General features: G+C 37.9%; 1 protein-coding gene across 1 annotated transcript; it reads left to right on the top strand.

Moving 5' to 3' along the window:
* The first annotated feature begins 1,580 nt into the window (after positions 1-1,580).
* On the top strand, positions 1,581-27,513 carry LOC117695982 (vomeronasal type-2 receptor 116-like). Its single transcript, XM_076706169.1, has 8 exons — positions 1,581-1,786; positions 4,359-4,641; positions 5,093-5,896; positions 7,010-7,249; positions 8,471-8,510; positions 25,179-25,275; positions 27,177-27,272; positions 27,423-27,513. Exons 1-8 carry the CDS (start codon positions 1,581-1,583, stop codon positions 27,511-27,513), a joined length of 1,857 nt encoding a protein of 618 aa, XP_076562284.1.
* The last annotated feature ends 422 nt before the right edge of the window (positions 27,514-27,935 follow it).

The following is a 27,935-nucleotide window of genomic DNA, read 5'->3' on the forward strand; positions in this document are numbered from 1 at the left end:
ACACCATACCTGGATGCTATCAGCAGAGGTTTATTGGGGAGAGTTGGCTAGTCAACAGTCGGTCAAAATAGTCATCCATGCAGGAACAGAATTCTGACCTCTAGCTGTCTCTTGAGAAGTTCTGCCAGACCCTTCCCAAAACATATGCAAATGTTTCCAGCCAAGTATTGAACTGAGCACAATGGAGTGAAGAGTCACCCTCCATCCACATTTCCAGTTCTTTTGACACAGTATTACCACTCAGTATACAAAAGTATAGACTATCACAACAAGACACTCAATTTACACAATCTATAGGTCTGCAAAAGTACTAAAATTTTTAAACTGACAAATTCATAATTCAACCAAAGTATGAAACAAATTCTCACTCATAGTAACTAAGATAGCACAATAAACTCAATAGCAATATTTACTATAAGCCAGTGACACACTAACCATTACAGAAATTGAGATAAAGACTCCACTTAACACAGTGTGGATATTATGGGCAAAAATATAAGAAACTTCAATAAAACACATCAATTTAATGTTCCATCTGTGTCACAAATTGTAATCTAACCAAGTTTCATAAATGAGCACGAGAGACATACATCTGTGTTGTTGCAATGTAATCCAAGACAGGACTGTAGCAAAACAAATACCAACTAGACAATAATAAAAAAAGGTATATACTAACATTAGCAATAAAATTCTCTCTCATAAATGACATCTAATTTCTTTCATTCCTGTGAGTAAAATGTATGAAATTGTTCTCAAATTTCTTAATGAAGTGTTAACAAACATTAACCAAAGAAATATTTCATCAAATGACACTGACTGTCAGAAATTGATTATCAAGCAAGATATCAGCATTATAACTCAGTGAATGTCTTTGCAGGTACTGATACTGGACATTACTGGATTCAGCATGATGACAAATTCTAGAGATGACAGGAATTACGTGATTTTGAAGAGATTTTGTGAACATGACTAGCATAGAATAGTATATGAACAACAGAGAGAATGCTCAACTCCTGCCTCAATGTTGCATGTGAGAGTGCCCTTCCCTGCACTAGACAATGGAAGATATAATGTCCCATGATTAAACTCAATGTCTAAATGTTAAGGATCACTTATGACCTTCTCAACTTTTGTCTTACTGTGGAAGTTCTGATGAGATGCATTGTGTTCATATATATGGCTGTTGACACATGGTCTGGTCCCAGCTGTCCAGGAGAAGATACTTTCTGAAAATATTTATGCCAGGAATATGAATGAAATCATGGCACCTGAGGATGGAGAACATGATCTTCACAACATGTTTTCAACAATGTTTTGATCAAAAGTTTTCAGATCTCAGATGTAGAGCTTGAGGCAAGAATTTTCCCACTGAATCCAGGGAGCATTACGTAAGATGAGTGGAAAATTATTGTTGAATATAATTAAGTAGATCTCCAAACAGCAGTAGCCTTAAAAACAGACACATAGTTGTAAATGTGTGTGTGTGTGTGTGTGTGTGTGTGTGTGTGTGTGTGTGTGTGTGATGTTTGTCTGCATAAGAAACAGATTAAACAACTGCTCTGGCTTAGATCCTAGCAAACATGAAGAAGCTACGTGGTTTCACTATTTCCTTTTTGCTCCTGAAGTTTTCTCTCATCTTGTGCTGTTTGACTGAACTCAGTTGCTTTTGGAGGATAAAGAATATTGAGGATAATGATGGGCATTTGAGAAGTGACTGTGGTTTTTCGCTTATGTTATGGGAGGAAGCTATTGAAGACGATTTCTATAATCAACTTATTCCTTTTAGGTAAGTCATTAACTATGTTTCCTTCTTCAATGTCATGAATTAGAAATATTTAACAGTATAAACAAACTGCAGGGTTCTGTCCGTTACTTTAGGAACTACTGAAAATTATTACATCATTGACTATTTTAATACTTTGAAATGTTTAGTTTATCTTTATTACGCTGGGCTCCAGTTCACAATGCTGGACAATGAGAGAGACTAGATTCTGTTGAGTGTTTGTGGATATCTTGTCTTGAAAGATGTCTCTTAATCTACCTTGAATTCACAGTTCTTATCTTTGGGAAGAGCTCAATATGAAGAGACTCCAACACTGCCTATATTCTATTGTCTGCCATTGATTCTTGTATGAGCAGGCATCTAAATGCCTTTATAAAAAGGTTATCAAATTTTGGTCTCCAAAAGTTAGGCATACATTCAGACATTGAAATATATGTGTATGTGCTGGTCTACTATACCTGATTACATGAATAACTATATATATATATATATTATATATGTCATATAACTTGTGATATAATGTAATATAACATTACATATATACCTTGCTTTTTAAAATAGTGTTTAAATGCATCCCTCCTGCCATTCTGTAGTTGACACTTAATGTGGATAAAGACTGCCAGGGTTCATATTCTATTACCAGAATAATCTTTTGGTCCAATTTTGCAAATATCCAGTCATATATTAGTCTTATTATCACTATCAGGAAGATGGTCAATATATCTATTAATTATCAAATAAATATAACATTAGAGAATGTCTAGGAGAATAAATGCATTTCTTGTAGATAAGAACCTGTTCTTAATGTGGCTACATAGTTCTGCGATTTCAAGTGTGAGATGTTATCATTTGTGCCTGCCGATCATGTAGGAAAGAGTGTTGAAATCACTCACATTTTACATAATCTGTATGACTGGGACTACTTTTTTGTGACTGAGTTTTCCTGTAGTTTTCTGTCTTTGTCTCTTCAACCAATCTCTTATTCAATTTTCATGTCTTTGAGATTTAAAGAATATGTTTTCCAATTGTTAGCCACAGTACACTGTGTGCACTTTGATAGTGATGGTGGCTTCACATTATTATACTTCTCTGTTAGGTCAGTAGGAATTTCATTTCTGATGTATTCTGTTTTATCCTACACCTCAGTAGAAAAATAGTGAAAATTCTCCTTGGTGACAGTTTTATAAGCCATAATTAGGTTTAAATTTATAAATATATGAACTGGGCCAATGCACTTTTCAGCTTTCAAAAGAAAAACTTAGCTCCACACACTCCAATTGAAATTGCAAATTTCATCAAAAGAGGATGTTTTTCATTTTTACTTCTGATGAGAGGTAATTGCTAATAGTAGTAGACAATCTGCCAACTGTCCTGGGCCAGGTGACCACATTTCATAGGGAGAGAAGATTTCTGTGTTCAGATATCACTTAAAGGTTCTCAAAGAATTAAGAAGACTGAGGTGTTAAGAGAAATCTGATACCTTTTTTTTAAATGAAATTGACTAGTTAATTAATAGTTAATTAATGAAATTGACACATTGAAAGGTAACATTAAATTGATGTGTAAAAGAGCATAAAGATTAATATTCTAGTTATGTGGATAATTGTATCATATTGTATATTTTGAAATAGATAAGTTGATTTATATAAAATATATCTTAAAATAATTATTGTTTATTGAATATTAACAGTTGAAAATATTAACAACATGTTCTACAAAAATCATGAAAATATTGATAATTTTTTCACTGTGCATAAAACTAGCATTTTTTAATGTTTACTACAAAGAGAGTTTGCTATTTTGAAATCTGTAAAATATTGTTACTGATGAAATAATTTCTTTCCTACAAACACTGATAATCATTTTAAGTAAACTGATTGTTAGACAATGTACACAGATGTATAATGTCCTTTGAATACTCTCACATTATATCATATAAGGGCTCTTGAATATAATTTTTAATGATTCCTTTTTAATATTTTATTCTCCTTTACTAAATTCCCCAAAAATATTTTGTAGGTCTTGAAAAAATTTAGTACTCAATGTTAGATATAGGATTCTCAGTTATGGATATTATTAAATATTCATTAATAATATTTTTAGGTTATGAAAAATATGAATATAAAAATTGAACAAATTTTTGATATATTATCTGATTCTCAAAATACTCAATAAAAATATGATGTATAAATTGCATTTAAATGATAAAAATTTTAAGGAGAATATGTTATAGCTTTTATGTGTGGTTTAAGCCATGCTTATTTATTTATTTATCTGTGGAATTACAACTCCAAATATAGTTTAAAGTAGTCTTGCTCAAGAGGACAAGAATCTAGTTCAAAGATGACAGAGGTATAAATAATCTTTATCAGTTTTCACGAATACAAAATTTATCATATTATAGTACCATACATCTATGAATTCTTAAATTGTATGGAGTTCTAAAGACTTCTAATTTATGAAACTTATTCAAGAAATTGATACAGAATTATAGCATGTCTCATATTACAAACTTTTGCAATTTATATTTCATGTTTCATACATGTCCCTTAATCATTTTTATTCCTTGTTCTAGAATACAAAAAAGAAAATCTGAGTTTCTTCTGGTAGTGATTTTTGCTGCTGAAGAGATCAACAAGAATCCTTATCTTTTACCCAATATGTCTTTGTATTTCGACATCATTGTTGGCCTATGTGGAGATACATTGGGACTTCTGGATGAAGTATATTCACAACAAAACCGTAGTTTGGAGTTTATTAATTATATCTGTGGATTAGATCCAACATGTGGTGCAGACATTATAGGACCATCATGGAAATCATCCTTAAGACTAGCACTTTATTCTAGGACACCAACGGTAAGAAGGCATAACGCTGGAATAGTTAACAACTTTTAAATTTTATTTGCATGTGCCTACAAGAAAGCTTGGAGAGCATGCATTTATGTGTGTGCTGCTACACACATACACATACATATTGTATATACATATACATACACACATATTGTGTGTGTATGTATATGTATATATGTGTATATACATAGTATATATATTATATATTGTATATATACATATATATGTGATAAAGAGTTAAAAATCATATCTAAGCAAACAGATAAAACTGTTTTATAGGACATTCAGACTTGTCATAAATAGTCTAGAATCTAATAGAAATATATATATATATTATAATCTTATTATCCTTAACAGGAGTTCTGAAGGTGAGTAACGTTACCTGTATGTAAGTCCAAGTATCCTAACAATCATATTCCTCATGTGGATGTTTCATCTTCTCTTCTGCATCCTTTAGGTTTTCTTTGGACCATTTAATCCTAACCTAAGTGACCATGACCAGTTGCCCTTTGTCTATCAGGTAGCCACGAAGGACACCCATTTGTTCCATGGCATGGTTTCCTTAATGGTTCATTTTAGATGGACTTGGATTGGACTGGTCATCTCAGATGATGACCAGGGTATTCAGTTTCTCTCAGACATGAGAGAAGAAATGCAAAGGAATGGGATGTGTTTGGCTTTTGTGAATGTGATCCCAGAAAACATGCACTTATACATGACAAGGGCTAAGGTATATGATGAACAAATTACAACATCAACAGCAAGGGTTGTTATCATTTATGGTGACATGAACTCTACTGTAGAAATCAGCTTTAGAAGATGGGGATATTTAGGTGCTCACAGAATCTGGATCACAACCTCACAATGGGATGTTATCACAAATAAAAAAGATTTCACCCTTGATTTCTTCCATGGGACTGTCACTTTTGCACACCACAAAGGTGAGACTGTTAAGCTTAGAGATTTTATGCAAACAATAAACACTGACAAATACCCAGTGAGCATTTCTGACTCTGTCCTGGGGTGGAATTATTTTAACTGTTCAATCTCTAAGAAAAGCAATAAAATGGATCTGTTTACATTCATCAACACATTGGAATGGACAACACTGCACAAATATGACATGGTCCCGAGTGATGAAGGTTATAATTTGTACAACGCGATTTATGCTGTGGCCTACATCTACCATGAACTCATTCTTCAACAAGTAGAGTCTCAGAAAATGGTAAAACACAAGGGATTATTCACTGACTGTCTGCAGGTAAAGTTTCTTACATTTCATTATGTTTAGATAAATCAATGTGATCTTTTAAATGGACTCTAAGAAACAACTGTACATTTGTTAGACATTATTCTCTCTGTGGAAAGATTTCTACACTGCAAAACTCCCAAATGATTCATTAAATGGAGAAATATCATACACAAAGATAAGATTTAAATGGAAACAATACATTTTTATAAATATCAGGGAGTTTTGTGAAAACATATCTCAACATTTCACCAAATGAATTCAAAATGTAAAATAGGAACTAAAAGTTTTATCATAAAAGCCTTAGACTTATTATAACTTAGACTCATTATAACTTAGGTTATAATGCTTTTCTAAAGAATAATTTCTCAAGTATAGGTACATGAGCTGGGCAGTGGTGGTGCACACCTTTAATCCCAGAACTCGGGAGGCAGATGCAGCTGGATTTCTGAGTTCAAAGTGCCAGCCTGGTCTACCGAGTGTCTGGAAAAAAACAAAAAAACAAAACAAAACAAAAAACCACAAAAAACAAATTAAAAAATAACCCAAAATCAACAACAACCACAACAAAAATAACCAAAAAAAAAAAAAAAACCCAAAAAACAAACAAACAAAAATAGGTACTTGAGCTGTGATTAATAGTTATTCATTTAACTTAACAATTATTTATAAAACCATAAATGACTAACACTGCACATTTTATTAAGTTTGTGTTTTTGTCATACATGCATAATATATATAAATGAAAGACCCAGAATTGTCATTAATTTTCACAACTTGCAGACATTCAGATTTCCCCTTCATTTGCACATACATGGCTTCCATTTTTCACAAAGTATTTTTGACAAACATGTGCACACTACACACGCACACAAAAACACACACACAAAATCACCATGTTACTTGATATCTGGTAATAATTTTTCTAGCACATTTTATCATCGAACATGAGTATTCAATATATTAATTTTAATTATCAATAAGGTATATTTTATTTTACTACACAAGATTATTTTAATACAGCTGTCTTTTCTGAAAGTCTTTAAAAAATTAGAGGAAATTCTGAATTTGGCATTCCCTTTATTGATATGCATATGTAACTATCTAATGATGCATCTCATTTAGATGGCTTCCTTGTTGAAAACCAGGGTATTTACTAACCCTGTTGGAGAACTGGTGAACATGAACCATAGAGAAAATCAGTGTGAAGAATATGACATTTTCTTCACTTGGAATTTTCCACAAGGCTTTGGATTAAAAGTGAAAATAGGAAGCTATTCTCCTTGTTTCCCACAGAGTCAACAACTTCACATATCTGAAGACATGGAGTGGGCCACAGGAGGAACATCAGTGGGTATACCACAGATTTTTTCAGAATATCTAAATTTTAAAGTATGAGGCACTGAAGTAATAGCTCTGTGGTTAAGACCAATTGCTACTTTTACAAAGGACCATCCTCAGTTCCAATCACCAAAATTTGATAACTCTCAACTTCATGTAAATCTGGTCATAGGGATCAAAGGCCTCTGGATTCTATGTTCAGTTGCACCCACATGCCTATTCAATGACATGACACAGGAATGTATTTACTAAACATATAGTATTATATATGTACAAATACATATATATGTATATATACATATATATAATTAAAATTTTGTAACTATATGTAAATCACAGATTTTTTTTGATCCTGTGTGAACATATTTATAGTTTAATTAAGTACAGCACATATTTATTAACAGAAATCTTTCTGAAGATTCAAGGTTTTTTAAATTTATATCTTTTTATTAGTTATTTTATTTATTTACATTTTAAATATCATTAACATTCTGGTTTCCCCTATTCTCTGGTGGATTCCTTTATCGGGCATCAGTAGGAGGGGAGGCCCTTGTTCCTTTGGAGGCTTGGTGCCCCAGCATAGGGAAAGGACAAGGTGATGAGGCAGAAGTGGGTGGGTGGGTAGGGGTGCTCCCTCATAGAAGTAGGGGGTCGGTGGGATAGGGGGTTCAACGTTTTCTTTTAAACTTAGGAAAACTTCATTAATTTTATGAGTGTCTTATATAACATATTTTGTTCATACTCACCAAACAACTTGTTCTTGATTTACCATACAACTCAGTGTTCTTATTTTTTATTTATAAATATTTATAGAGAAACTGATGCCAAATAAACATTCCTTTTTGATTAATCAGTTTTGGAAGGACAAATTTTAAATTGCTACAAACTGGTTATTGCATACATAATATTACATGTTATATAAATGTACGGTGCCTTTCAGTGCATTTCAGGGTAATACAAAATAAAAATATCCCTGAAATACTTAAGTAATCAGGGGAGTATTTATAGCCATATCTTTTAATATCCCACATAGCAATCTGTGGGTCATTATACATATGATGTATACATGAACTACACACACACACACATACACACACACACACACATACACACACACACACACACACACACACACACAACACTATATATATGTTGCTTCAGGTTCCCTCCTCCAGGTGTAGTGTACCATGTACTGCTGGATTCAGGAAAATTCATCAGAAAGAAACAGCAGACTGCTGCTTTGACTGTGTCCAGTGCCCAGAAAACGAGGTTTCCAATGAAACAGGTACATGCTTGCATGCAGAAGAGAATTTGCTGAATTTGAATACCTTCTCACTCCAGACTAGAAATATGATATGGCCTAGATGGAAACTGAAGACCTAAACTCTCGTGTTTAGAACATAATCAGTTAAATAATATCAACTTCTTTTGAACTTAGCAAATAATCTGCAATATATTCTACAAACAGCACATTTCTTTCACAATATGATGGTTACTGATTTTATATTAAGACCAGATGCTCATGGTAACGGTAATTGTTTAATGAAACATAATTTAAGAGGTTAGATGGCTTAAAGGATTAAGCATGTCTCATCAAAGAATTAAAACAAAAGTGAAGATTTCAAGAATGCAGCAAGAGAGGGGATAGCGCTTATCATCAATCCCAGCCTAGCTAAGGAAAGAGGGATGAATGTAAATATCCATAATCTTCATGCCTTATAGCTTTAAATGTGTGGTTGGGAAGAAAGAGATTTTACCACAATGACAGGGACATGCATTTGCCAGTGAGGGATACAGTTTCTAGAATGAAAATATTCCTTCAAGTATTTGCAGGAAGAATTATGTGGTGCCTATGGGTAGGTATAGACAAAGGGAACAACTCTCAAAGCAAACAAAGTACATAATGTGTTTCATGACCTGGCATCAATACCTATGTCTGCACACGACTCTTGTCTGTGAGATGTGAATTTATGGTTTGAGGAATGTCATAATCTGAGATGAGGCATATTATTCATCATCATAGTTTTCCTTGTTTTGTTTCATAAATAATGTTTTTTATGTTCCATTTCCTATGATGGTGTTTTGTTCCATCACCAAGCATATGTTAATAGAGAGCAGCTAAGCTTCTGAGTATTATTTTGTGGACCTGATTTATCAGTAGTGACTTGATTACAATGAATTCTTATCATTTGCTTTTCCTGTGTTTGAGTTGTTGGATCTCAGTGGACCCCATGATGTAAAGGCTTTAACACAGTATGTAACCACTGTCCAGTATGAATAGTTTCATAATGATGAAGACTACAGAGGTGTGAAAATGCTTCATTATACTAAACATGTCCATTAGGACCCTGTGAGTGTGTCCTGAGTCACAGAGGGCATGTTTAAGACTCCAGAAGTGTGTTCTGAAACATAGGGGAATGTGCTTAAAACTCAGGGGGCATGTCCTGAGACACAGGGTGCATGTTTACCACTCAGGAGGCAAGTCCAGAGTCAGAGGGGGCATGTTTAAGACTCAGGGGTATGTCCTGAGACACAGGGACCATGTTTATGAATCTGGGGGCCTGTTTAAGACTCAGGAGACATGACCTGAGTCACAGGGGGCATGCTTACACTCTAGCATGTATTTTTCAAGATAATGAAGACTAGAGAATTGTGCAAAAGCTTGACCATATTAAGCACACTCACTGGCTTTCTGTCTTAGTGTTTCCATTGCTATGAAGAGAAATCATGAACAAGGCAATTTCTGTAAAAGCAACAGTTTAATTGGGACTTGCTTACAGTTTCAGAGATTTATTCCTTTTTCATCTTAGCAAGAAGAATGGCAGGCATGCAAGAAAACATGATGGTGCCGAAGAAGCTGAGAATTCTGCATCTTGATTCAAAGGCAGCCAGGGAGAGACTGTCTGCCAGGGAGCTAGTAGGAGGGCCCATTCTGCACTGGATGAAACTTCAAAGCACACCCTAATAGTGATGCACTTCCTCCAACAAGGCAACATCTCATAATAACTTCCTCCCACTCCTTGAGCCAAGCATATTTATAATACCACATTCCACTGCCTTGCCCCCATATGATTGTGCAAACACATGATTGTATGAATACCACATTTAAAAATAGCATAATACAAAATATGTGAGGTTCGAATTAAAAAGTCCTCATCATCTATAGAAGTCTCATAAATGTTAAAAGTCCAAAGTTCAAAGTCTCTTCTGAGATCATTCCAATCAAGTAATTTAATCCCCTATACTTTCCAAAACAAATAGCACATCATATCCATACAAATTCACAGGATACAGGTCACCATTCCTAATCACCATTGTGAGGAAATACTGGGCCAAAAGAAGATCAAAAGCCAGCAAGGAAATCTCCAAACTCTGCATCTCCATGTCTGATGTCAAGGCGTTCTACCGATATCCAACTCCTTCCTGCCCTGCTCACTGCAGCACAATTCTTTATGTTTGGCTGATTTTATTTTCTGAAAATAGTTTTCCTGAGAAGATAGCTTAGGAATCTAAAATTCTTGGGGTCTGCAAAGAAACTTCGAAATTACAGCTTCTTGTTCCAGTATCTGGGATCCACAGATGATCTTCTGCACTCCTGAAAAGAAGCTGGGTCTCTCTCCAGCTCTTCCCTCTTTAGGTCACTAGGTTCTGCTTGACTACTCTCAACTGCTGCTGCTGCTGTTCTTTCTGCTCATCCCACGAGACTGACATCTTCAACATGCTGGGTTCTTCTGTGACAAACAGTCTTCACTACATTCCTCTCATGCTCCCTTCATGGTGCCAAGCCTCAGCCACACTGCACGAAACACTCATGCCTTAAAACCAGTGCCACCTGGGTGAGTCTTATACAGGACTGAGTCAAGCTGCACCACAAGGGACAACCTTGGCTACCTCTGGAATACAACTTCTTTCTCCTCTCAGAAAAAAAAAAAACATACCAGAAGATATCACCTCAGTGGTGCTGGGTTCTTCTTCAACCCCACTAATTTTCTAACTACAGCCAACTAGCACCAATTGTCTCAGTTGTTCACTCTATTCTTTCCTCTAAAAGCAGAGTCACATGGACAAAGTTCCTGAGTTCCTCTGCTTGCTGGGGCCCAAACATGGTCTCTTCTATAACTTCATCACCAGCTTTCTATTTTTAAACAACTTCATTGCCTAAGCTCAGCTGTCCTTGAACTTGCTCTGTAGATGAATCTTGAACTCAAGAGATCTGCATGGCTCTGTCTTCTGAATGTTGAGTAATACGTGTGTAACACTTTGCCCATATCTAAGCTTTTTATTACCTAAAACTTGTTCTGTACCAGGATGACTTGAATCAGAGATCTGCTTGATGTTCATCTCCTGGGACTTAAGGTGTGTACCACCATGCCTGGACATAAGTATATCCTATATCCTTTTAGATTTTAAATTGAAAACCCAGCATAGCAATCACAATCTGTACATTGTCAATTTGACACATAATTGTATCTCCTCATGTCTACATAAAAACAATTAGTGGTTAATAATAATGCCTAACATTATACAGTTCTCATCCATAAAACTTCACATCCTTATGTTTAGGTGGATGGAATCTTGCCATAATATCACCATTTCTTTAAAAATATTGTTTATGTTTGATCACAGGATTTAGCTTCATTCAAATTCCTGGTGAGATTTTCTCTTTGAAGCTAACATTTCATATTTTTTTTCCTTCAAACAATCACCATGAGAGTAAACACAGGAAAAAGGTTATGCTTGTCTTTCCTGAGACTTCCTTTATCAATGCAATTAAAAAAATAAACCTCTTTACCTTCAGATTAGAGCAAAACACAGCAACATTCTTCAACAAAGCATTATAAAAACTATATACAAATTTCAAACCACCCTTAGCACATATGAGTTCTACTAGCATGGCCCATGAAGTTCCACTTAATGCATGTACAAACCCAAAGTCAAACCCACATTGCTTCCAACGAAAATGTGTCCAGGCCTACCAATAAGAATACTTAAGTCTGTACCAACTTCTGTCTTAGATAGAATTTCCATTGCTAAGAAAAGACACTGTGACCAAGGCAACAGTGTTAAATGCAAATAGATACTTTGGTCTGTCTTACACTTTCAGATATTTAGTTCATTACCAACATAGCAGTAATGTCAGTATGCAGGCAGCGATGATGCTGGAGAAGGAGGTGAGAGTTCTGCATCTTCATGAAAAGTCATCCAGGAAGAGACTGTCATCCAGCAAAATAGTAGCAGAGTCTGTTTTACACTAGCCGGAACTCCAAAGACCATCACTCTAGAAATTTACTTCTTTCAAAACAGTAATTTCTACTCCAACAAGTCCAAAAATACTAACATTGTCACTTCTTAGGGACAAGCATATTCAAATCACCACAGTTAATTTCTACTGTGAATTTGTTCTTGCATTTAAATATGATTAGGACATGCAGACACTTTACCGCATTGACTACTTTCAGAAGGTTTCTCTCTAGTATCTGTTGATTTTTGTATTCAGAGAATACTGTGGCATGTAATGGATTTTCCAACTTGAGTACATTCATAAGATTTCTGTCCTATTTGTGGTCTTTTATGTCTTTGGAGTGTATAGTGATAGGCACAGACTTCTCTATGTTTGTTATATTTCTAAGGTTTTTCTAAAGGGTATGTTATTTGAAGTAGTTGGAGAGTATATTGTCATGCAAAGACTTCACCTCATTCATGAAATTCATGCAGTTTCTCTACAGTATGTATTCTTTTATGTATCAAGCAATGGCTGCCACATCCAAGGGCTTAGCACCTTGATGACACTGAGTGACTCTCTTGAATGTGTTTCATTGTGTAGTTACAGAAAAAAGTGAATTGTCAAGGTTTTATCACAGTGATTACGTTAATAAATATTCTCTCTGGTTTCGTTTCTTTTCTGTATGTGTAAAGAATTATGACGTGCAAAGGCTTTACCACATCATTAATATTTAAGCAGGTTTCTCTCTTGTATGTTATCTTTTATGTCATTGCAGATGATTGTGACTTGAAAATGCTTTACAACACTGATTGCATTCATAAGGTTTCCCTCCTGTACCTGTTCTTTCATAAAAATGAAGGCTATAAAGTGGGGGAGCCAACAGAAGGCAGTTATCATCCTTGCAGCCATCTTGAGTCATATACCCTGACAAGAGACTTGTTTTCAACAGCCTACAACAGCTGAGCACACTCTGATAACATCTTGTTTTAGATAAACAGGATTTTCCCTTGGGAGTGTGAGACTTAAAGGTGTGACTTAAGAAGTGAGACTTTAGAGTGGTATAAAAAGTGAGAGGCAGACAGAAGAAAGTACTTGGGATTTTGAGACTTTCGATTAGGGACTTGGGACTTGGAAAGAGAGAATAAGAAAGGTGGGAAGAGAGATAGACATAAGAATAAATCGGACTGAATCACACTCTGTCTGTTCTTCATTCTTCATGTCCATCCTCACACTCACTCTCTCTCTTGCTGAACCCTGACCCACAGACTGGAGCAACAGAACGAGCCAGAACAATTTAGCTCCCAAGCTTGGAATAGTGCAGGCTCTAACAATTTGGGCCCCAAGCTTGTGGCAATGTGGGTTCCAACATTTGGCAGAGCGGTCCTCTACAGTAAAGTTGTGAAAAGTGTTTACCACATTGGTTACATTCATGAGGTTTCTTTCCATATGGGATCTTTTATGTTTTTGAGACTAATGGAACATACAAAGGCTTTTATCACGATGATGACATTCATAGGTTTTTTTCCAATATACATCCTTTTATGGTTTTGAAAACAAAAACATTGTGAACAAGGCTTTTACCACATTAATTACATTCATACAGTTTCTGTCCAGTATGTGATCATTTATGTCTCTGGAGACTTCACTTATAAATAGGTTTTTCCACATTGATTACATAACTAAGGTTTCTCTCTGGTATGGGTTCTTTTATGATATTGGAGATGACCTTGTTGTGTAAAGCCTTTACCACATTGATGACATTCATAAGGTTTCTCTCCAGTATGTGTTCTCTTATGACAATTGAGACAACTGTGAGATGAAAAGGCTTTACCACATTGAGTACATTCATAAGGTTTCTCTCCAGTATGTGTTCTTTTATGATATTGGAGACCACTGTGACATGAAAAGGCTTTACCACATTGATTACATTCATAAGGTTTCTCTCCTGTATGTGTTCTCTTATGATATCTAAAACTACTGTGACATGAATAGGCTTTACCACATTGGTTACATTCATAAGGTCTCTCTCCAGTATGTGTTCTTTTATGTCTTTGGAGATGACTGTGACATGAAAAGGCTTTACCACATTGACTACATTCATATGGATTCTCTCCAGTATGTGTTCTTTTATGTCTTTGGAGACGACTGTGACATGAAAAGGTTTTACCACATTGATTACATTCATAAGGTTTCTCTCCAGTATGTGTTCTTCTATGACTTTGGAGATGACTGTGACGTGAAAAGGCTTTACCACATTGATTACATTCATAAGGTTTCTCTCCAGTATGTGTTCTTCTATGACTTTGGAGATGACTGTGACGTGAAAAGGCTTTACCACATTGATTACATTCATAAGGTTTCTCTCCAGTATGTGTTCTTCTATGTCTTTGGAGATTACTGTGACATGAAAAGGCTTTACCACATTGATTACATTCATATGGTTTCTCTCCAGTATGTGTTCTTTTATGTTTTTGGAGATGACTGTGCCATGAAAAGACTTTACCACATTGAGTACATTCATAAGGTTTCTCTCCAGTATGTGTTCTTTTATGTCTTTGGAGATGACTGTGATATGATAAGGCTTTACCACATTGATTACATTCATAAGGTTTCTCTCCAGTATGAATTCTTTCATGCCTGCAACAATAATGGGCACATGTGAAAGCTTTACCACATTCATTAGCCTGATCAGTCATTTTACCAATATGCATAAATTTTACAGGTGGTGTAACAGTAAAGAACACTCAGATCTTAAGGTTTTATCACTTTCATGTTCACGGTTGTACTTGCTCACTGTTGCTTGCTTGATCTCTTTGAAATGCATGTGATGGTAAGAGCATCTCTTACATGGCTCACATTTATAGCCACCTTTTCTATATGAGATTTCTATATGATGTATTTCACATGTCTGAAGAAATACAAAACAACTGAGAGCATTAAAATGCTGATAGCATTCTTAGTTTTTCCTGTAGTGTGAATCAAACCACAGGAGAACTGTGAACCAGGATGGACAGAAGAATTTCCAAACTTCTAGTACCTACAGAGATTTTCTGCAATGTGACATTGGGGATGTTCCCAGTAAAGTCAGAAAATGAATTTACTGCAAACAACTATCAAATTCAAAAACTCTACCAAAGGCAGAATACTACATATCTTCTCATTGTTCTAAAATACATAAAGGTACATTGTTCTTTATAATATCCCTATGCTCCCACAGTTGCATACATTCTGACAATTGATACACCCATTAAAACAGCAGAAGAAATGAAAAGTTTTCACATTGAATGCACACACATTGAATTTTTGTTCATTGTAGACATGATTAATGTTTCTCCACAACAACATTCTTGACTCTCATAAAGTGACCTCACAATAAATTTTAAAATTTCACTACAAGATATGAGTATCACCAACTTTATCATGGAATATTTGCTTATTAGAAGGTTATGGATACATGTTTATCACTATTCAATGTACAACGTCTAAATATTATGAGACAATACAAATTTGTTGTTCCACAACACAGCTCTAAATGAGATACATATCAAATAAAGGAATCTCTTAAGGCATTGTTTCCTTCTCTTCTTTCTTACATAAATGCCTTGCAAACACAAATCAGATAACTGACATTGAGGTACATAGTTTTGGGAGAATATTATAATCATAGCTACAATAAAATGACTGATATTTTACACACGTGCTTTCCTTTAGAGCTTCCAGATTATATTAAAATTTTCTCACAGGCACATTTGTATCAGTTTAGACATTAAAAGTACCTTTCATGACTTCTAGAAGTTTCACATTGTTCTTCAACATAATGGTCTTCCAAATAGGAGCCTAACACAGGGTACAAAAAAATAAATGATATGGTATTGGAATTAGGTAAAATTCAAGTTACTCTGAATTTTCACAGAAATGAACCTGATTTATTTCACTAAATATTACTTGTTCTCTGGGGAAATAAGGGATGATCATCAGTAACCCAGAAACATTTTTTCCCTTATATTGAGAAGCAAAAGAAAATTCACAGACTTACCTATAGCACTGAGGTTCCAGTAGGTCTCAAGCATCACATCTTTGTAGAGATTCTTCTGGGAAGGATCCAGCAAATTCCACTCTTCTGCAGTGAAGTTCACATGCACATCATCGAAACTCACTGCTTCCTAAAATATCACATACATGTGTACAACACAAAGCCTGATACTGACATCACTACAAAGTAAATGTATGCTTCCTGGACAATGTAATCATGTAATTCAGGTGATTCCTCCACTTATTTGCTGACACATGAATTATAATATAATCACCATGTCAGTTTAGAAGGAACTTGAAATATAAGGTTCACCTGTGTCACTTCTGAACCTTTTGACTAGGATATAGTCTTGCAACACAAATGGCAATTGACAGAAATATGCAGGGGAAAACAGATCAACAGTACTGAGCATACATCAGAAAAATTGTGTGAAAAATTACTGACTAAAAAAATGATGGACAAGCTGCATATATTTGCTCATGTCTTTAATCACAGAGGTACAGGCAGGTGTATGTCATTGAGCTAGATGGGAGCACGGTCTATCTATTGAGTTTCAGTACAGCAAATGTTACATGTTAAGAACCTCACTCTGCTACAAAAATAAACCAGGAATCAAAATTGATAAAATGAACTCACAGTTCTTTACTGAAATTCCTACAAAGAATTATACATTCACTGTAGGTTTGTATTTGTTTTGAAAAAACATGCAGTGAACCAGTTAAAACAGCAACATTAATTAAATTTTAATAAAAGGCAATGCATGTTTGAACAGTTAAAAATAGATAGAGGAAAATATTAGTAATGTATATGATGATCAGGAATAAAGAGTTTAGTTCAGGAGATATAGCTCAGGAGTTGAAAGTTCTTGCTGGTCTTCCACATAATGGTGGTCAATTTCTAGCATACATAGGTGGACCTACACCTATCATTTCTTCAATTTCAGGAATTCTGAGGCCATCTTCTGAGAACAGTAAAGATGAGGCACACATTCATGTTCATGCACACACATATAATACACTTATTTATTCAAAAATTTCAGAACAAACACAAGAGTGAGGCAGAACATCATACACCTGCAATTCAATGACTCTGAAACATCAGATAATATTGACGACATGAGCACAAGCCATCCAGAGACATAGAATATAATCCATATATTTTGCCAAACTTCAAAATCAAAGATGTGGACAAAGAGCAGTACAAAATCATGTGCTTATTGAGCAAAAACATGTCAGGTGGCTTATGTGCTTTCTATATCTACAATCAGAACAGGAAGTGCTTAACAGAGAATTTTGTTCTAGAAAACCAAAATCAGAATGAATAAAGTTAAAAATATGAAACCACCAGGTTTGCAAAATAGCATAGCATTGAACAGCAAATGTGTGCACAGTATCTTATGTGATTGAGGGACAGAGTCCAAATGGGGAATGTATGGGAGCATGAGAAGAAAGCTGAAGGATCAGATTCAACCACAACACTGGAGACACCCAGAACAAAATGTATCCTGTCTAAAAGAAATGTAGAAGTTAAGCTGGAGCAGAGACTGAAGGAGTGGACAATGAAAGCTCATTCAATTGGAAACCAACATGGACAAGCTCCAATCCATGACATTGTTAAGGATACTCTGTGATGCTCCCACACAGGAGCCTTGTATAATTGTCCATTGAGAGGCTCCACCAGCAGCTGACTGAAGCAGAAGCAGAGATCCACAATCAAACATTGCATTCACCTTGGCAACTCTGATGGAAAAGTTGGGGGAAGGATTAAGGGCCCTGAACAGGATAGGAACTCCGGAGGAAGACCAGCAGCCTCAGTAAACCTTGATACTTGGGGACATTAAGAAACTGAGACAAAAACAATAGCACACACAGGCTGGACAAAGGACCGATGGCCTGTAAGTAGCAGATGTGCAGCTCAGTCTTCATGATGGTCCTACAACACCTGTAACAGGAGCTGTCCCTAAAGCTGCTGTCTATCATTGGAATCTGTTCCCATAACTGGGCTGCCACGTCTGGCCTCAGTTGAGAGTATGAACCTAACCCAATAGAGACTTGATACACCATTATGGATACCCAGGAGCCCACACCCTCTCAAAGGACCAACAGGAGATACAGGAGGGCCTCTGTGAAGGCAGGTGACTTAAAGTAGGGACTCCACTAATTCAGAGCCATTTTATTTATAATAACTTGAAAGTGGAAATAATACAGATGCTGCTCAACCAAAATATGGATATGGAAAATGTGGTTCATTTACAAAAGGAAAAACTATTTAGCTATTAAATACAAGGCCATCATGAATTTTGCAGGCAAATGGATACAGCTAGAAACTATCATCTCGATTGAGGTATCCCAGACCCAAAAACACATGCATGTGTGTACTCACTTACAAGTGAATAATAATCATAAAATACAGGAAATCCACACTACACCCCATAGACACAAAGAAACTAAACAACAAGGAAGGCCAAAATGAACATGGTTAAATCTCACTCAGAAGGGGGAGTAAAGCAATCATAAGAGGCAGATGGAAGACAGAGAACTAGATGGGAGAACAGATAAGAAAGGGGAAATCGGGAAGAACCAGCAACAGGTATGGTGAGAGACAAGAGAGGGCCAGAGGGGAAAATGAATCAAAATCTGCAGCTGGCTGGGGGTGGGAGGGGGTACATTTAGGATGTGTCAGAGACCATAAATAGGTACCATGGAGTCTAAGGTTGATCTTAGCTGAGATGTATAGCAGTTAGATATGGATGCTGAAGAGGCCACATCCTGCATCAGGCAGGACCCTTAATGGAGAGTTAAAGACCCCAACCAGTCCAAAAATCTTTCTACCAAAAATTTGTCCTGTCTACATGAATACAATCTACAACATAGATTCTGTACAGCAGCAAAATAACATTGTTGTTCTAACTTGCTACTCTGCTGCTGTGATTAAGTCCTCTAAACAAAAGCATCTCAGGTAGTAAATGTCTGTTGTACATGGTTCTGTCAGATCACAGTCCATCATTTTGGGAGCTTAGATTAGAAACTGAAAGCAAAAAGCATGGACAATTAACTCAGCCATTCTGGATTTCTGACGGGATTGAAGACCTATGGTCTCAAAGCCAATCCTGGCTATTTACTTTGGGAGAAAAGTTTTGAGTGGATGGTTTTCAGCTGATATTCATTCTAAAGCCAAGGAAAAATCCAGGTTCAGAACTAAGTGTTTTAGTTAGGATAGATGATAGATTTGTACCTCACTTGTACAAATTAGCATAATTATGCTCTAATTGTATTTTGAGAGAAAAGATTTATTTTAACAGGAATGGCGATATGTAAAAGGAACTTAGGTGGGAAGGAGTACGGAGAGGAAGAGAAGGAGTAAGGAGAGGAGAAGAAGGAGAGGAGAAGCTAGGTGATGAGAGAGAGAAAGAAAGAGAAAGGGGGGACATGGAGGCAAATGTTCACGTGTCTCCACCAGTCAAAGATAGTTTATATATCTAGGTTGGGTATTGGGTTACACTTCAGAATCAGCATTAACAAACTTATAATGCCGTTAATTAATAATTTTTTAAAAGTGTATAAAACCAAAAAGAAAAAAAGGGCATGGGATAGGGGCTTTCATAGGGGTGGGAGGTGGGGAAAGGGATGGCATCTGAAATGAAAATAAAATATAAAATTAAAAAAGCATGGACAAACACTGTCTCCTGGCTTGCTCTCTTGCTTGGTCACTGTCTCAAGCTCAGCCTGCTCTCTCTTCCAGCCCAGGACCACTTGCTTAGGGATATTGCCATCCTCAGTGGAAGAGCCTTCCTAATCAATCATTAACACTATCTATCACAGACATAGCAACCAGCCATTCTGATGAGGACTCGCCCTCAACTGAGGTTCCTTCAGATGACTGTAGCTCTGAAATGCCGAGAACTGAAAACAACTATGACACAGACACAATAATAAATGAGGACGTTGTTACAATACAAAACCAATGAGCTAACCATATCAATTACAGGAACCCCTGACACTACTAGACAGAGTTGGAGTTGTGGATGAGCAAGAACAAAATAGAGAGGGCACCTGACTCAGAGCAGGGAAGGATACACTGGAATGGGGAGCTCAGAGGCTGTGCTGACCTGGGGTAAGCATCTTTAACCCTAGGTTCCCAGGCCAGTGCTACCAAAGAGGAGGCTAAAACAGCTGGAAGGTGGACAGAAAAGCAGATTGTTCCATAGACCTGGAAATGACCACCAACAAAGGACAGGATCTCTGGTCCAAGGAAGATATGCTAAATTTGTGAGAATCGATGAAGAACGACCTTCCATCTCATGAAGGCTCCAAGTTCAAAACTACAGAGTCACATATGAACTGGGCAGAGGGTAGTTCAGGAGGTTGGAAATGAGGTCTTTGTCTTTCTACCCTGTAAAACAAGGTAGGCAGAGCCTGATTTTGCCCTGGATGCTGTCTCAAAGAGCTCTCTGTCATGGACTAGTCAATGGGTCTAAGTCCTGTTGTTAAGAAGGATTTAACCCAAGGTGTGGGGCTAGTAACTAAATCCATTATGATGGAGTCTGTCTCATTTCCTCAATGAGAGAATAACAAAGTGCCACACACAAAATAGACAGCCACAAGGGGGTGGTAAAGGCTACTCAGCAGATTTCTCCCATTGTATAAAGGAGACAATGAAGATAGGAAGGGAGCTGTGAGCCATGTAGCAGGGTTCTAAGTAGGCTTTAACCTTTCCAATTTTTTTTCTTTTGGCTATTTTATTTACATTTCAGATCCCATCCCCTTTCCCCATTTCCCCTCCCTAGAAAACCCCTATTCCATGCCCACTTTCCCTTTTTGCTTTTATACAATTTTTTCAAAATGTTAATCAAAGGCTTTATAAGTTTTGTAATGCTCAACAGAAGTGTAACCCAGCAGGGCAGTGGTTGTGCACGCCTTTAATCCCAGCACTTGGGAGGCAGAGACAGGTGGATTTCTGAGTATGAGGCCAGCCTGGTCTACTGAGTGAGTTTCAAGACAGCCAGGGCTACACAGAGAAACCCTGTCTCAAAAAATCCAAAAATAAAGAAGTATAACCCAATACCCAACCTAGATATATCAACTATCTTTGGCTGGTGGAGACACATGAACATCTGCCTCCATGTCTTCCCTCTTTCTCTTTCTTTTTCCCATCACCTAACTTTTTCTCTCCTTCTCTTCCTCTCAGTACTCCTCCTACCTTAGCTCCTCCTACATATCACCCTTCCTGTTAAAATAAAACATTTCTCTCAAAGTACAATTAGAACATAATTATTTCTAATTGTACCAGTGAGGTACAAGATAGTCCTAATACACAGTCCATCATTTTGTTGACTAACCAAAACCTCTGTCATCTCTCCTAACTAAAACACTTAGTTCTAAACCTGGCTTTTTCTTGGCTTTAGAATGAATATCAGCTGAAAACCATCCCAAAAATTAAGACCATGGGCACACCATCCCCTACACCAGGCTTTGAAACATCTTCCAAGCCCTTTGTGGCTTCAATGCTCCAGTGCATCCACTATACTGTGCTTCCACATTCACTTTAGTCATCTCCCTTTACAAATACTCAAGAAAAATCTAAAACCCAAGGTACACAGACACAAATCTGACAGATAAGCCACTCTGACACAAAGAACAATGACACATCAGCATTCAGTTGGGATTCCTGAGGGTTTCCGGGTTCCAGTCCATGCACCAAGATGTGCCCAACTCACTGGTACACCAATAACCACCAAGAACCTATTGCAATGCAAATACACAAAGGTCTGTACTATGAGCTCAGTAACAAGGATTCTCCACAGTCAATCTCACATCAGGTCTAAACTGAGAGGCCAAGTCTAGGGGTGCTGAGTATTTATTGCAGCTACAACAAGATTGGGACATTAACATACAGGTCAGCAACTTATTTTTTTTAGAAATGGCATGTCTGGTATAATTTGCAAGAACCAGATAAGGAGACAAAACCATCTGACAACTATGATGGGTAGGTTAACATTTTTTTCCTCTTTAAGGTTTATTAGTTATCCATATGTAGCTAAACCCTGCTGTTGTACCTTGACTGGCTGTTGATAAGTGGGTTTAGTCATAAGATGTTTGCCCAAGTGGACTTTGTGCAATCTCAAAAACAGAGTTGGTTGGACTTCACAAACTCATCATTTTGACTAAGCCCCTTATTATCAAAAGATACTACTGTTTACCTGCAAGCCACACCTGACAGTAGAACAGGTACTTTATCCAAAGGCCTACCTCACTGTCTGTTACTGCAAACCCTAATATCAGTTGAGCTTACAACTGGCACACAATACCAGTGGCCGTCACCATTGGAAAATAATATTAGTGAAAATTACCCCTCCTATTGTGCATGCCTCCTAAAGACACTGCAGACAATCCCCACTTGCCCTTCCTTTCCTGCCTCATCCCTGTATCATAGCCCCCACTTGGGCAGACAGTTCCTGTTCACCTACATGCCATGCCTGAAAGGACACAAGGTAAACTTTCCATAGATCTACCACAATATTTGTTATCCAAAATGCAATTTTCCCAGTTGCCTCTAGTACTGTACTAAACACCAGAAGCAGGTTAACCTTGCTAATGACAAAGTCTCCTTGTAGATTACTAAGATCATCTCTTCCTGCACACCTCTTCTCCCAGCTTTCAACATTAGCAAGCATTCCCTCTGGAACATAACAAACAAACAGATCAGTAAAAGAGGCAGCACTCAGCCAAGGCTCTCTGCAAATCCGTACATTGAACAATAACCCAGTCACAAAACTCCCACCAAAATAAGACTGGAAAATGTATCAATGAAATCATAACTGAAAAATTTCTTAAAGTAAAGAGGAAGATGACTATTAAGGTACAAGAAACATCCAAACTGCCAAATAAATTGGGAAAAAAAGTGTCTTTGCCACATAATAATCAAACCCTAAACATATAAAGTCAAGAAATATAAAAAACTGCAATAGAAAAAGATTAACAAAAACTAAACAAAAACCCAAGTAACATATAAAACCAGATCTATTAGGTTTATACCTGTCTTCTTAATGTATACTATAAAAGACAAAAGGGTTTGGACACATGTGTTGCAGAGTCAGAGAAACCACCCATGTTTCTACAAGAAAAAACTGGTCCAAATGTTTTGTGCAGATTCAGAATCAGCCATGACAGTGAAGTTACTCAGAGGTCACCTCCTGATCTAACACATGAGGGGCATCACCAGGGACCTCACGGGTGGTCACATCTGGCTGATGCTTCCAATGCAGCCCCAGAGAGGACCCAGCACCCCAGCTCCCACTGCTCAACCGCCTGCCCCTACCCATTGTGGGCAGTGATCCTGTGCTCACCATGACTTGATTTCAGAGCTTCCCTGAGGTCTCCACACAGCACCCACAGCAGAGCTCAGAGCTCAGAGCAGGGCACAGATGACCATTAAAGCCTGCACAACCAAATCGAACTTGCAGAATGATACCAGGAAGAACTGCCTCCTTGTCTGATTGGGAGGTCTGCTTGGAAGCATTGATTGGCCAGTGAGACTTACCACTACTCAAGCTTAAAGTGTGCTTCCAGAGCAGGGTCAGATCTTTTGCAGAGCTCAGGAGGGGTTTACACCCAATTAGCATTTGTTTCTGTCTTCAAAGAGGAATTTCACAACACCCAGCCCTGGGGGAGAACCCACCAAACCAGCTCTGGCTGTTCTGCTGCCTGCTGTTCTGTCTCAAGAACAATGATCCTGCAGTTACCAGGACCTGACTCCAGACCTTACCTTAGCTTTCCACACAACACTTGCCTTCTTCTTCCTGTAATCAATGTGAACAGTTTCCATAGCCCAGTACTCAGTTTGCAGTGGAGATATTAATTTGCCCACAAGTGGAAGGATTTCCCAGCTATTGCTTAGCATTCTGTCTAAATTCCACTGCAGTTACCTGGCAACAGCCAGGTATGCTCCTCCCCACAGTTACCTGGCAACAGCCTGATCCCCTGTAAATGTGGCTACTTACCCTTTCCTCTCTTTTGATCTCTTGACCTTTTGTTCTCTCTTTCTCTTGCCCTCTTGTGCTCTTCCCTTCCCCTCTCTCTCTGCACATGCTCATGCCTGGCCTCTACTTCTCTACTCTCTGCCTCTCTCTGCATTTCTCTTCCTCTATTACCTTTTTAACTCCCCTCCCCATATCCTGAATAAACTATATTCTATACTATACAGTCTTGTGGCAGGTTCCTCAGGGGTAAGAGCTGTCTCAGCATGAGGCATGGTCCCTCCTGGGGGAAAAATATCTCAGCAGGAGGCATGAGCCTTCCCATACATCCCCTTCCCCTGCTGGGAGCCAAGACCCCCTTCTGCCTGAGAGCAAGTATCAGGTAAGTAAACAGCCTGAGTTAAGGAATACTTTATTTATTGCCCTTCTGCCAGGGACGAAATATTAATCAGATAAGCAACTTGGGCTGAGAAATGTTTTAATTGCCTTCTTGCTTGTGAGAAAATATTTAGATAAGTAATTTGGGCTAGGAATTCTTGTGGGCTTAAAGAACTCTGCAATTATGGGATGACCCTGGACTCTGACTGTCAGATGACCCTCCTGCCTGCTTGCCTTTATAATGGCAGCCTGAACAATAAAATTTAAGCACTAGATCAGACATTCAGACTGGTGCTTCTTCCTTGTGTCTCTTATCTCTTCATTCTTTTGCCCCTTTCCCTAGGGTCTTGTCGAATCCCCGAGGGACAGGGCATCTTGGCGCCAGACGTGTGGCCCTTTGGGTTGTGGTCGATTGAACGTTGCTTCTACAGGGACGTCCTGTAAGCATAGGATCAATGCTTCTCCAGAGAGAAAAGAGAAGAGAGAAGATCCGCATTGTGATCGCCACAGAGTAGCCCGCCTGTGAGATTGATCCAGTGAAGGTAAGAAAAAGCAACGCAGTTATGGAACAAACATTGAGCAAACATGATTTGTTCTTACAGGGTCTCAAAGAGAGCCTCAAGGCATGAGGAGTAAGGGTTAAGAAAAAGGATCTTAAAAGATTTTTTGAATTCATTGGTGCTATTTGTCCATGGTTTCCCCACGAGGGGACTACTGATGAGAAATGATGGGCTAGGGTTGGAGATTGCTTAAAAGATTTTTACAAAATCTTTGGTCCTGAGAAAGTCCCTGTTCAGGTTTTTTCCTATTGGAACCTGGTGCACGATATACTTCAAGTCTATATACAATTTCCAGATATTCGTGAGTTAGTGAAAGAAGGGGAAAAGGTGTTACAGTGACACTCTAGACCACTCTCTGTGTGTGAGTCTGTTTCTATTCCCAAACCTTATTTAGACATCCCTGCTGCTCCCCTTGAGGCTGCTGCAGGTGAGCCAGTAACTGCAAAAACCCCCTCTTGCTAACATTTACCACTCCCTTGCATCCTTAAAATCCCTGGCCAAGAATGGGCCTGACAATCACCTGCAGAGACATTGTCCCTAGAGGAGGGGGCAGCTAAATATGGTAATCCTGACTTGCTGCCCCAATGCTCATTCATGCCAAGACCACCTCCATATACTATTGCTGCTCCATTTTGTGCTCTGGTCCTCGACTTGACCAATATTAACAATCATACCACCAAGGCTAAAGCCCAACTTTCACAAAAAATGGCTTCTCTTAGAAAGTTAATAGAGGAAAAATGGGAACATTTGCAGTTAGTAAAAGATCTGGGAGCTCTTAATTTAGAATTACCTTCCCTCTTCCCAATGCCTGCTATCTCTAAGAATAAATCTAAACCAAAATCTCAAAAACATGTACTGGCCTTTCCTGTTACCAGAAGCAAATCTGCTGTCTCTTCCAATAGCAGAAATAAAAACACTGCCTCACCCTCTAAAAGGAGAAATGACTCTGCTGCTGGGGAAGACAATAAGGATATGGTGTCATCAAGCACTGAGGCCTCTGATAATGAAAACAAAGCCTCAGGGGACTCAGAAAGTGAGGAAGATGAAATAAAAACTCAACAGTATCACAAGCTAGGGTTTCTTCAGCTGAAAGACTTAAAAATGACAGTAACAAATTACTGACCAACAGCTCTCTTTACTTTATCCTTAATTCAAAATTTGAGTGAACGGTGGCTTCTTCCCAAGGATTGGTATTTTTTTAGCCTGTGCCACTCTGGCTGGAGGTGACTATGTTCTCTGGAAGACAGATTTTGTTGAAAACTGCAGAGAAATAGCACTTTGCAATTCTGAAAGTAAAACCTCTATGAAATGGAACAAAGATAAGCTTTTGGGGCGGAGCCCTTATGATACTAATGAAAAACAGGCTCCGTTCACTCCTGGCCTTCTAGCCCAAATTCAAAATGTGGGTCTTAAGGCTTGAAACAACTCCCTCCGAAAGGATCAGCAACCACTTCTCTTGCCCAGGTCCCCCAGGGCCCAGATGAGCCTTATAGTAATTTTATCAGTCATCTTACTGATGCAGCTGAAAGACTTGTTGGTCCTGAGAAAAACAAAAGTGCTTTTCTCAAACACTTTGCATTTAAGAATGCAAATCCTGCCTGCTAGGCAACAATACGACCCCACCATAGTGGTGCTGATATTCCTGATTATATAAAACTGTGTGCAGCCATTGGTTCAACTCATGCAATAGGACCTGCCATTGGAGCTGCCCTTAAGGATTTCAAGCAGGATGGCCACGAGAAAAAGTGCTTTAACTGTAAACAGCCAGGACATTTTTCTAGGGAGTGCAAAGCCCCTAAGGCAGATGGTACTCTCCCTGCCTCCTTGTGTCCCGTTCCCATCGAGGTAGACATTGGGCTTCAGAGAGCCACACCAAGGTAAAAATACAAAATAATACCTTGCCTCAGAATCAGGGAAACTCCCAGAGGGGCCAGCCCCTGGCCCCCAATCCGAGACAAAACCTTGGGGCTATCAGGTTTGCCCCTCAAACATTAGGCCCTCAGACTCAAACATTACCTCCCTTTAAGGAGCAACTGCAAGCAGCGCAGGATTGGACCTCTGTTCCTCAACCGATACAATATTAACACCAGAGATGGGGACACAAGTTCTACATACTGAGGTCTTTGGCCCCTTGCCCCCCCCCAATACTTTTGGACTTCTTCTTGGACATACCATATCCACTCTTGAGGGTTTAAATATCTCCCCCAGAGTGATTGATAATGATTTCACAGGTGAAATATAGATCCTGGCCTCGTCCACCTCTGGCCCCTTGACTGTTAAATCAGGACAGAAAATTTCTCAATTGCTTTTAGTCCCCCTTTAAATCAGCCCAACTTGTAAAACTTTTTGCAGTAATAAAGATTTTTCAGTTACTAAAAGATTGCCCTTTTAAGTTGTATACTGACTGTGCCTATGTTGCTCATTCTGTTCCCATTCTTGAAACAGTCCCATACATTAGACCCCCCCACAAATGCTGCCCCTCTTTTTTCTCAGCTTCAAAAGCTGATTGCCTCTAGATGCCAACTCTTTTTTGTTGGACA

Source organism: Arvicanthis niloticus (assembly GCF_011762505.2).
Source record: "Arvicanthis niloticus isolate mArvNil1 chromosome Y unlocalized genomic scaffold, mArvNil1.pat.X SUPER_Y_unloc_2, whole genome shotgun sequence".
Lineage (NCBI taxonomy): Eukaryota > Metazoa > Chordata > Mammalia > Rodentia > Muridae > Arvicanthis > Arvicanthis niloticus.